This window comes from Ranitomeya imitator, chromosome 1 (genome assembly GCF_032444005.1).
Source record: "Ranitomeya imitator isolate aRanImi1 chromosome 1, aRanImi1.pri, whole genome shotgun sequence".
Classification (NCBI taxonomy): Eukaryota; Metazoa; Chordata; class Amphibia; order Anura; family Dendrobatidae; genus Ranitomeya; species Ranitomeya imitator.
Window position 1 is genome coordinate 787,307,016 of NC_091282.1, and position 13,014 is coordinate 787,320,029.

The 13,014-nt window shown below is 48.5% G+C and overlaps 1 protein-coding gene across 1 annotated transcript in view; it reads left to right on the forward strand.

Moving 5' to 3' along the window:
- The first annotated feature begins 222 nt into the window (after positions 1-222).
- Positions 223-13,014, forward strand: part of C1H14orf132 (chromosome 1 C14orf132 homolog) — a 70,832-nt gene continuing 58,040 nt past the window's right edge. Inside the window, exon 1 of the mRNA XM_069737588.1 lies at positions 223-619. Within this exon, the coding sequence (XP_069593689.1) occupies positions 593-619 (27 nt within the window). The 5' untranslated portion in view covers positions 223-592. The remainder of the gene's footprint in view (positions 620-13,014) is intronic.

Consider the following 13,014-nt stretch of genomic DNA (forward strand, 5'->3'; position numbering starts at 1 on the left):
TTTTTCAGCTTCTTACAATCATCCATCCAGGTTCTGACCCTTATATGAAGCCCGAATCGAGAACCGTCACCAACTTCCCGACACCGTGTACATCTGCCGGAAACTTCGCTGTCAGTCGCTCCGCTTATTCGCTCTGTCCCTAAGGAGCTTTTGTTTCCATAGGAACCTATTTAACCATCACATCCCTTTATAAATGAACCTCGCTGCAGAATATTCCGCCACCAACACACAAATCTGTGCCAAGGCGTTCACACTAGAATAGCTCGCAATGGATAATACATAACCCATGCATCTGTTCCCTTCTCTCCGTCGGTACATATGGGCGCCATGAGGATGGACAGTTAAGAGTTAACTCTGGATGGCACAGTAGGCTTCCCCCTCTTGGAGCACCATCAGCAGAACACAGTGCCTGGTCAGTGGTGGTCAGTGCATGCAGGACTGGGCATGAGCGTGGCAGCAGCAGGTTGGGTCACTCAGGTCTCAGTACCAGTTGTTACCCTCCCCTCATGTAAAAACCTAAGGGAGCCCAGGAGGATGAGCTCAGCTGAGGTCGCCCTGGATCTGTAGAAAAGGGTCCACTCCACCAGTAACCATGGACCTCTCCTTCATGGCAGCTCAGGTAAGACTGGGTGCTCTCCATCCATTGCTGATCTTATGAGACAGAGAAGAGAAAGTGCAGGATGTATGGGAGATACTGAGCATGAATATCCCAGAAGGACACCATATAATCATGGATCTAACTGTATTATTGTTAATAACTGTATTATTATTATTTTTAGAATTGTATCATATTGTGACACTTGGACGTCATCAGTTCTGCAAACTTGTTTTATTAGAAAGTGTAACAAATCCAGATGTAATGTAATGTTATATATACAGTACCAGGGGTAATGTTATACTATATACATAGTACCAGGGGTAATGTTATACTATATGCACAGTACCAGGGGTAATGTTATACATGTTATACTATATGCACAGTACCAGGGGTAATGTTATACTATATGCACAGTACCAAGGGTAATGTTATACTATATACACAGCACCAGGGGTAATGCTATACTATACACACAGTACCAGGGTAATGTTATACTATATACACAGTACCAGGGGTAATGTTACACTATATGCACAGTACCAGGGGTAATGTTATACTATATACACAGCACCAGGGGTAATGCTATACTATACACACAGTACCAGGGTAATGTTATACTATATACACAGTACCAGGGGTAATGTTATACTATACACACAGTACCAGGGTAATGTTATACTATATACACAGTACCAGGGGTAATGTTATACTATATGCACAGTACCAGGAGTAATGATATACTATATACACAGTACCAGGGGTAATGTTATACTATATGCACAGTACCAGGGTAATGTTATACTATATACACAGCACCAGGGGTAATGCTATACTATACACACAGTACCAGGGTAATGTTATACTATATACACAATACCAGGGGTAATGTTATACTATATGCACAGTACCAGGGGTAATGTTATACTATATACACAGTACCATGGGTAATGTTATACTATATACACAGTACCAGGGTAATGTTATACTATATACACAGCACCAGGGGTAATGCTATACTATACACACAGTACCAGGGTAATGTTATACTATATACACAGTACCAGGGGTAATGTTATACTATATGCACAGTACCAGGGGTAATGTTATACTATATACACAGCACCAGGGGTAATGCTATACTATACACACAGTACCAGGGTAATGTTATACTATATACACAGTACCAGGGGTAATGTTATACTATATGCACAGTACCAGGAGTAATGATATACTATATACACAGTACCAGGGGTAATGTTATACTATATGCACAGTACCAGGGGTATTGTTATACTATATACACAGTACCAGGGGTAATGTTATACTATATACACAGTTCCAGGGGTAATATTATACTATATGCACAGTACCAGGGGTAATGTTATACTATATGCACAGTACCAGGGGTAATGTTATACTATATGCACAGTACCATGGGTAATGTTATACTATATGCACAGTACCAGGGGTAATGTTATACTATATGCACAGTACCAGGGGTAATGTTATACTATATACACAGTACCAGGGGTAATGTTACACTATACACAGTACCAGGGGTAATGTTATACTATATACACAGTACCAGGGGTAATGTTACACTATATACACAGTACCAGGGGTAATGTTATACTATATACACAGTACCAGGGTAATGTTATACTATATACTCAGTACCAGGGGTAATGTTATACTATATACTCAGTACCAGGGGTAATATTATACTACATACACCGTAGCAGGGTCAATATTATACTATATGTAATGAAACCTGGCACTCAATTAGTTGAGTGCCAGGTTTCATTACATATTACTAAGGTGTTGGAACATACCTGGGCACCACTATCCGTAAGCTGTGCACACGTTGATCTATTTACTCAAAATATTATACTATATACACAGTACCAGGGGTAATGTAACACTATATACCCAGTACCAGGGGTAATATTATACTATGTACACAGTACCAGGGGTAATGTTATACTACATACACAGCACCAGGGGTAATGTTATACTATATACACAGCACCAGGGGTAATGTTACACTATATACAGAGCACCAGGGGTAATGTTACACTATATACACAGTACCAGGGGTAATGTTACACTATATACACAGTACCAGGGGTTATGTAACAATATATACTCAGTACCAGGGGTAATGTTACACTATATACACAGTACCAGGGGTAATGCAACACTATATACCCAGTACCAGGGGTAATATTATACTATGTACACAGTACCAGGGGTAATGTTATACTACATACACAGCACCAGGGGTAATGTTATACTATATACACAGCACCAGGGGTAATGTTACACTATATACAGAGCACCAGGGGTAATGTTATACTATATACACAGTACCAGGGGTAATGTTACACTATATACACAGTACCAGGGGTTATGTTACACTATATACTCAGTACCAGGGGTAATGTTACACTATATACACAGTACCAGGGGTAATGTTACACTATATACACAGTACCAGGGGTAATGTTATACTATATATACAGTACGAGGGGTAATGTTACACTATATACCCAGTACCAGGGGTAATATTATACTATGTACACAGTACCAGGGGTAATATTATACTATATACACAGTACCAGGTGTAGTGTTCCCCTTATAATGGTATAGTGCACAGATTTTACATTGTTATGTTTTAATAATCCGTAGTGCAGTTTATAACAGTCTATTATAGTTGAGTCCAATAGTATACTATATAATAGTAGGATGCAGTGTATCAGATGCTACAAAATAGTTTACAATATGATATTATGTGACCTGTTACAATGTAGAACATTATGGATACTTTATTTCAGCACAGAGAAGAATATAAGCGATCAGTGCACTATAATGGTGTCATAGGATGTGATCCCACAGTATACTATTGTATGTTATAGGATGGCGCAGTATAGTGTACACCCTTGTATAATAGTGTAGTTCAACAAAGAATATTAGTGTACAGCCCATTAAAGTAGTATATAATAGTACAGTACTCGGATCTTACAGCACATTCTATGATGATAATGTGAAGTGGAGCTGATTTTATGATACTGTGGAGCAATCTGTTATAATGTAGGGTAGTACAATAAATTATATCGGCATAGTATGGTATATTGGAGCATGTTATGGGATGACGTAGACCAGCATGGTATTCGAGAGTGCAGCATGAGAATCAATAAAACTAACAAATAAGACCATGGCATAAATTAAAAAGTGCTGGATAGAATAGTAATAATCTAGATATGCTGATATTCCCATAAATGACTGATGGTGTGATGCACAGGGTACAGTGCAGAGCGTCTCCATGTATAAAGGAGATACAACTTGTACTGTGATATGTTATATTATTGCACCGTCCCGTATATAATGGCATGTAATAGTACACAGCATATATAGCACATAGTGCTGGAGAGGATCACAATGTATAATTACACAGTATAGTACACTACATGATAAAGTATAGTGCGGTGTATTACACACAATATACTATATATTACACCTGTTGTATACACAATAACCACATATAACCCTCTGGCCACGTTCACTAATAACTATTATTGCTGCACCAGAATTCAGTCACTGTTTGGAGGATATTTAATATGCAGTATATTTGTGCAGTAAACAACATCTGTGGCTGCAGACATATATCAGCGTTGTCCAGGAACAAGTGCCTGGGTTTGTGGCCGCAGTAACATATCAGTAGTGTCCAGGAATAAGCGCCTGGGTCTGTTGCTGCAGACATGTATCAATGGTGTCCAGTAACAAGGTCCTGGGTTCGTGGCCGCAGACATGTATCGGCGGTGTCCGGTAACAAGCTCCTGGGTTTGTGGCCACAGACACATATCAGCGGTGTCCGGGAACGAGCGCCTGGGTTTGTGGCCATAGACAAGTATCAGCGGTGTCCGGGAACAAGCTCTGGGTTTGTGGCCACAGACATGTATCAGCGGTGTCTGGGAACAAGCTCCTGGGTTTGTGGCCACAGACACGTATCAATGGTGTCCAGTAACAAGCTCCTGAGTTTGTGGCTGCAGACACGTATCAGTGGTGTTCAGGAACAAGTGCCTGGGTCTGTGGCTGCAGACACGTATCAGTGGTATCCAGAAATAAGTGCCTGGGTCTGTGGCCGCAGACACGTATCAGTGTTGTCCAGTTACAAGCTCCTGAGTTTGTGGCTGCAGACACGTATCAGTGATGTCCAGTTACAAGCTCCTGAGTTTGTGGCCGCAGACACGTATCAGTGGTGTCCAGGAACAAGTGCCTGGGTCTGTGGCTGCAGACACGTATCAATGGTGTCCAGTAACAAACTCCTGGGTTCGTGGTCGCAGACATGTATCGGCAGTGTCCGGTAAGAAGTGCCTGGGTTTGTGGCCACAGACACATATCAGCAGTGTCCGGGAACGAGAGCCAGGGTTTGTGGCCGCATACAAGTATCAGCGGTGTCCGGGAGCAAGCTCCTGGGTTTGTGGCCACAGACACGTATCAGTAGTATCCAGGAATAAGTGCCTGGGTTTGTGGCCTCAGACAAGTATCAGCGGTGTCCAGGAACAAGCTCCTGGGTTTGTGGCTACAGACACGTATCAGCGGTGTCTGGGAATAAGCTCCTGGGTTTGTGGCCACAGACACATATCAGCGGTGTCCGGGAACGAGCACCTGGGTTTGTGGCCGCAGACAAGTATCAGCGGTGTCCGGGAACAAGCTCCTGGGTTTGTGGCCACAAACATGTATCAGCGGTGTCTGGGAACAAGCTCCTGGGTTTGTGGCCACAGACACATATCAGCGCTGTCCGGGAACGAGCGCCTGGGTTTGTGGCCATAGACAAGTATCAGCGGTGTCCGGGAACAAGCTCTGGGTTTGTGGCCACAGACATGTATCAGCGGTGTCTGGGAACAAGCTCCTGGGTTTGTGGCCACAGACACATATCAGCGCTGTCCGGGAACGAGCGCCTGGGTTTGTGGCCATAGACAAGTATCAGCGGTGTCCGGGAACAAGCTCTGGGTTTGTGGCCACAGACATGTATCAGCGGTGTCTGGGAACAAGCTCCTGGGTTTGTGGCCACAGACACGTATCAATGGTGTCCAGTAACAAGCTCCTGAGTTTGTGGCTGCAGACACGTATCAGTGGTGTTCAGGAACAAGTGCCTGGGTCTGTGGCTGCAGACACGTATCAGTGGTATCCAGAAATAAGTGCCTGGGTCTGTGGCCGCAGACACGTATCAGTGTTGTCCAGTTACAAGCTCCTGAGTTTGTGGCTGCAGACACGTATCAGTGATGTCCAGTTACAAGCTCCTGAGTTTGTGGCCGCAGACACGTATCAGTGGTGTCCAGGAACAAGTGCCTGGGTCTGTGGCTGCAGACACGTATCAATGGTGTCCAGTAACAAACTCCTGGGTTCGTGGTCGCAGACATGTATCGGCAGTGTCCGGTAAGAAGTGCCTGGGTTTGTGGCCACAGACACATATCAGCAGTGTCCGGGAACGAGAGCCAGGGTTTGTGGCCGCATACAAGTATCAGCGGTGTCCGGGAGCAAGCTCCTGGGTTTGTGGCCACAGACACGTATCAGTAGTATCCAGGAATAAGTGCCTGGGTTTGTGGCCTCAGACAAGTATCAGCGGTGTCCAGGAACAAGCTCCTGGGTTTGTGGCTACAGACACGTATCAGCGGTGTCTGGGAATAAGCTCCTGGGTTTGTGGCCACAGACACATATCAGCGGTGTCCGGGAACGAGCACCTGGGTTTGTGGCCGCAGACAAGTATCAGCGGTGTCCGGGAACAAGCTCCTGGGTTTGTGGCCACAAACATGTATCAGCGGTGTCTGGGAACAAGCTCCTGGGTTTGTGGCCACAGACACATATCAGCGCTGTCCGGGAACGAGCGCCTGGGTTTGTGGTTGCAGACAAGTTTCAGCGGTGTCCGGGAACAAGATCCTGGGTTTGTGGCCACAGACACGTATCAGCGGTGTCTGGGAACAAGCTCCTGGGTTTGTGGCCACAGACACGTATCAGCGGTGTTTGGGAACAAGCGCCTGGGTTTGTGGCCGCAGACAAGTTTCAGCGGTGTCTGGGAACAAGATCCTGGGTTTGTGCCCGCAGACAAGTATCAGCAGTGTCCGGGAACAAGCTCCTGGGTTTGTGGCCACAGACACATATCAGCGGTGTCTGGGAATAAGCTCCTGGGTTTGTGGCCACAGACACATATCAGCGGTGTCCGGGAACGAGCACCTGGGTTTGTGGCCGCAGACAAGTATCAGCGGTGTCCGGGAACAAGCTCCTGGGTTTGTGGCCACAGACACGTGGTGTTCAGGAACAAGTGCCTGGGTCTGTGGCTGCAAACACGTATCAGTGGTATCCAGAAATAAGTGCCTGGGTCTGTGGCCGCAGACACGTATCAGTGGTGTCCAGTTACAAGCTCCTGAGTTTGTGGCTGCAGACACGTATCAGTGGTGTCCAGTTACAAGCTCCTGAGTTTGTGGCTGCAGACAAGTATCAGTGATGTCCAGTTACAAGCTCCTGAGTTTGTGGCCGCAGACACGTATCAGTGGTGTCCAGGAACAAGTGCCTGGGTCTGTGGCTGCAGACATGTATCACTGGTATCCAGGAATAAGCGCCTGGGTCTGTTGCTGCAGACACGTATCAATGGTGTCCAGTAACAAGCTCCTGGGTTCGTGGCCGCAGATATGTATCGGCAGTGTCCGGTAAGAAGTGCCTGGGTTTGTGGTCGCAGACACGTATTAGCGGTGTGCAGTAACAAGCGCCTGGGTTTGTGGCCGCAGACACATATCAGCGGTGTCCGGGAACGAGAGCTAGGGTTTGTGGCCGCATACAAGTATCAGCGGTGTCCGGGAGCAAGCTCCTGGGTTTGTGGCCACAGACACGTATCAGTAGTATCCAGGAATAAGTGCCTGGGTTTGTGGCCTCAGACAAGTATCAGCGGTGTCCAGGAACAAGCTCCTGAGTTTGTGGCTACAGACACCTATCAGCGGTGTCTGGGAACAAGCTCCTGGGTTTGTGGCCACAGACACGTATCAGCGGTGTTTGGGAACGAGCGCCTGGGTTTGTGGCCGCAGACAAGTTTCAGCGGTGTCTGGGAACAAGATCCTGGGTTTGTGCCCGCAGACAAGTATCAGCAGTGTCCGGGAACAAGCTCCTGGCTTTGTGGCCACAGACACGTATCAGCGGTGTCTGGGAATAAGCTCCTGGGTTTGTGGCCACAGACACGAATCAGTGGTATCCAAGAATAAGCTCCTGGGTTTGTGGCCACAGACACATATCAGCGGTGTCCGAGAACGAGCACCTGGGTTTGTGGCCACAGACAAGTATCAGCGGTGTCTGGGAACAAGCTCCTGGGTTTGTGGCCACATACACGAATCAGTGGTATCCAGGAATAAGCTCCCTGGGTTTGTGGCCACAGACAAGTATCAGCGGTGTCCGGGAACATGCTCCTGGGTTTGTGGTCACAGACACGTATCAGCGGTGTCTGGGAACAAGCTCCTGGGTTTGTGGCCACAGACACGTATCAGTAGTATCCAGGAATAAGTGCCTGGGTTTGTGGCCTCAGACAAGTATCAGCGGTGTCCAGGAACAAGCTCCTGAGTTTGTGGCTACAGACACCTATCAGCGGTGTCTGGGAATAAGCTCCTGGGTTTGTGGCCACAGACACATATCAGCGGTGTCTGGGAATAAGCTCCTGGGTTTGTGGCCACAGACACATATCAGCGGTGTCCGGGAACGAGCACCTGGGTTTGTGGCCGCAGACAAGTATCAGCGGTGTCCGGGAACAAGCTCCTGGGTTTGTGGCCACAGACACGTGGTGTTCAGGAACAAGTGCCTGGGTCTGTGGCTGCAAACACGTATCAGTGGTATCCAGAAATAAGTGCCTGGGTCTGTGGCCGCAGACACGTATCAGTGGTGTCCAGTTACAAGCTCCTGAGTTTGTGGCTGCAGACACGTATCAGTGGTGTCCAGTTACAAGCTCCTGAGTTTGTGGCTGCAGACAAGTATCAGTGATGTCCAGTTACAAGCTCCTGAGTTTGTGGCCGCAGACACGTATCAGTGGTGTCCAGGAACAAGTGCCTGGGTCTGTGGCTGCAGACATGTATCACTGGTATCCAGGAATAAGCGCCTGGGTCTGTTGCTGCAGACACGTATCAATGGTGTCCAGTAACAAGCTCCTGGGTTCGTGGCCGCAGATATGTATCGGCAGTGTCCGGTAAGAAGTGCCTGGGTTTGTGGTCGCAGACACGTATTAGCGGTGTGCAGTAACAAGCGCCTGGGTTTGTGGCCGCAGACACATATCAGCGGTGTCCGGGAACGAGAGCTAGGGTTTGTGGCCGCATACAAGTATCAGCGGTGTCCGGGAGCAAGCTCCTGGGTTTGTGGCCACAGACACGTATCAGTAGTATCCAGGAATAAGTGCCTGGGTTTGTGGCCTCAGACAAGTATCAGCGGTGTCCAGGAACAAGCTCCTGAGTTTGTGGCTACAGACACCTATCAGCGGTGTCTGGGAACAAGCTCCTGGGTTTGTGGCCACAGACACGTATCAGCGGTGTTTGGGAACGAGCGCCTGGGTTTGTGGCCGCAGACAAGTTTCAGTGGTGTCTGGGAACAAGATCCTGGGTTTGTGCCCGCAGACAAGTATCAGCAGTGTCCGGGAACAAGCTCCTGGCTTTGTGGCCACAGACACGTATCAGCGGTGTCTGGGAATAAGCTCCTGGGTTTGTGGCCACAGACACGAATCAGTGGTATCCAAGAATAAGCTCCTGGGTTTGTGGCCACAGACACATATCAGCGGTGTCCGAGAACGAGCACCTGGGTTTGTGGCCACAGACAAGTATCAGCGGTGTCTGGGAACAAGCTCCTGGGTTTGTGGCCACATACACGAATCAGTGGTATCCAGGAATAAGCTCCCTGGGTTTGTGGCCACAGACAAGTATCAGCGGTGTCCGGGAACATGCTCCTGGGTTTGTGGTCACAGACACGTATCAGCGGTGTCTGGGAACAAGCTCCTGGGTTTGTGGCCACAGACACGTATCAGTAGTATCCAGGAATAAGTGCCTGGGTTTGTGGCCTCAGACAAGTATCAGCGGTGTCCAGGAACAAGCTCCTGAGTTTGTGGCTACAGACACCTATCAGCGGTGTCTGGGAACAAGCTCCTGGGTTTGTGGCCACAGACACGTATCAGCGGTGTTTGGGAACGAGCGCCTGGGTTTGTGGCCGCAGACAAGTTTCAGCGGTGTCTGGGAACAAGATCCTGGGTTTGTGCCCGCAGACAAGTATCAGCAGTGTCCGGGAACAAGCTCCTGGCTTTGTGGCCACAGACACGTATCAGCGGTGTCTGGGAATAAGCTCCTGGGTTTGTGGCCACAGACACGAATCAGTGGTATCCAAGAATAAGCTCCTGGGTTTGTGGCCACAGACACATATCAGCGGTGTCCGAGAACGAGCACCTGGGTTTGTGGCCACAGACAAGTATCAGCGGTGTCTGGGAACAAGCTCCTGGGTTTGTGGCCACATACACGAATCAGTGGTATCCAGGAATAAGCTCCCTGGGTTTGTGGCCACAGACAAGTATCAGCGGTGTCCGGGAACATGCTCCTGGGTTTGTGGTCACAGACACGTATCAGCGGTGTCTGGGAACAAGCTCCTGGGTTTGTGGCCACAGACACGTATCAGTAGTATCCAGGAATAAGTGCCTGGGTTTGTGGCCTCAGACAAGTATCAGCGGTGTCCAGGAACAAGCTCCTGAGTTTGTGGCTACAGACACCTATCAGCGGTGTCTGGGAATAAGCTCCTGGGTTTGTGGCCACAGACACATATCAGCGGTGTCTGGGAACAAGCTCCTGGGTTTGTGGCCACAGACACGTATCAGTAGTATCCAGGAATAAGTGCCTGGGTTTGTGGCCTCAGACAAGTATCAGCGGTGTCCAGGAACAAGCTCCTGAGTTTGTGGCTACAGACACCTATCAGCGGTGTCTGGGAATAAGCTCCTGGGTTTGTGGCCACAGACACATATCAGCGGTGTCTGGGAATAAGCTCCTGGGTTTGTGGCCACAGACACATATCAGCGGTGTCCGAGAACGAGCACCTGGGTTTGTGGCCACAGACAAGTATCAGCGGTGTCTGGGAACAAGCTCCTGGGTTTGTGGCCACATACACGAATCAGTGGTATCCAGGAATAAGCTCCCTGGGTTTGTGGCCACAGACAAGTATCAGCTGTGTCCGGGAACATGCTCCTGGGTTTGTGGCCACAGACACGTATCAGCGGTGTCTGGGAACAAGCTCCTGGGTTTGTGGCCACAGACACATATCAGTGGTATCCAGGAATAAGTGCATGGGTTTGTGGCCACAGACAAGTATCAGCATTGTCTGGGAACAAGCTCCTTGGTTTGTGGCCACAAACACATATCAGCGGTGTCCGGGAACAAGATCCTGGGTTTGTGGCCACAGACACGTATCAGCGGTGTCCGGGAACAAGCTCCTGGGTTTGTGGCCACAGACACGTATCAGCGGTGTCTGGGAATAAGCTCTTGGGTTTGTGGCCACAGACACATATCAGCGGTGTCCGGGAATGAGAGCCTGGGTTTGTGGCCGCAGACAAGTATCAGCGGTGTCCGGGAACAAGCTCCTGGGTTTGTGGCCACAGATGCGTATCAGCAGTGTCTGGGAACAAGCTCCTGGGTTTGTGGCCACAGACACGTATCAGTGGGATCCATGAATAAGTGCCTGGGTTTGTGGCCGCAGACAAGTATCAGCGGTGTCCGGGAACAAGCTCCTGGGTTTGTGGCTACAGACACATATCAGCAGTGCCTGGGAATAAGCTCCTGGGTTTGTTGCCACAGACACATATCAGCGGTGTCCGGGAACGAGCACCTGGGTTTGTGGCCGCAGACAAGTATCAGTGGTGTACGGGAACAAGCTCCTGGGTTTGTGGCCACAGACACGAATCAGTGGTATCCAGGAATAAGCTCCTGGGTTTGTGGCCACAGACAAGTATCAGCGGTGTCCGGGAACGAGCTCCTGGGTTTGTGGCCACAGACACGTATCAGCGGTGTCTGGGAACAAGCTCCTGGGTTTGTGGCCACAGACACGTATCAGTAGTATCCAGGAATAAGTGCCTGGGTTAGTGGCCGCAGACAAGTATCAGCGTTGTCCGGGAACAAGCTCCTGGGTTTGTGGCCACAGACATGTATCATCGGTGTCTGGGAACATGCTCCTGGGTTCGTGGCCACAGACACGTATCAGCGGTGCCTGGGAACAAGCTCCAGGGTTTGTGGCCACAGACAAGCATCAGCGTTGTCCGGGAACAAGCTCCTGTGTTTGTGGCCACAGACACTTATCATCGGTGTCTGGGAACAAGCTCCTGGGTTTGTGGCCACAGACACGTGTCAATGGTGTCCAGTAACAAGCTCCTGAGTTTGTAGCCGCAGACACGTATCAGTAGTGTCCAGGAATAAGTGCCTGGGATTGTGGCCGCAGACAAGTATCAGTGTTGTCCGGGAACAAGCTCCTGGGTTTGTGGCCACAGACAGGTATCATCGGTGTCTGGGAACAAGCTCCTGGGTTTGTGGCCGCACACATGTATCAGCGGTGTCCGGGAACAAGCTCCTTGGTTTGTCAAGTCTAATATGTATATTTTTGGCTTTGTCTACTTTTTGCATTAAACAACTAAGAGTTACATGAAGACAAGTGTGTGATTCCGGGCAGGAGGTTCCGAGTCTGAGCTTGGCTCGCACCACTCTGAGGAAACTAGCACATCATCTGACGGCCGGACTGCCTGCCATCATACACCTCAGCAAGCGTGGGCTTCTGCACATGCCGCCTGTCGCATGGTCATTATCAGGTATCACCGCCCCTCCCCCGACGCACAGTTACGGTTTGTTTTGATGAATTAATTTTCAGCTTAATGACTTGAGTCCCCTATGATCAACAACGCTCAGCACCTCCCCCACCGTATACATCTGATTATAGATCTGGAGCGCCGGGTAGTATTGTCACAGCTTCCAAGCCGACTATCCATCCATCTATCTACGAAAAACCTGAACAGCACCTCCACATAGTGTGAAAAAGTGCAAGCTGCAATGACTGCAAAATACACAACGAAAGTGCAAAGCAACATCTGCAAGGACTGAAACACAAAGACTGAGGACATGAGATCTGAAATGCATCACTGCTAAATATAGCGTGAGATCGCATGTATTCAGTGATTGCATGTGTCTTAGCCATTATAGAGGGCGGCTGTGCATTTTTTTGTCTATCAATTATCTATTACCATCTATCTATCTATCTATCTATCTATCTATCATCTATCTATCTATTATCTATCTATCCATCTATCTATCTATCATCCATCTATCCCATATCTATCTATCTATCTATCTATCTATCTATCTATCTATCTATCTAAT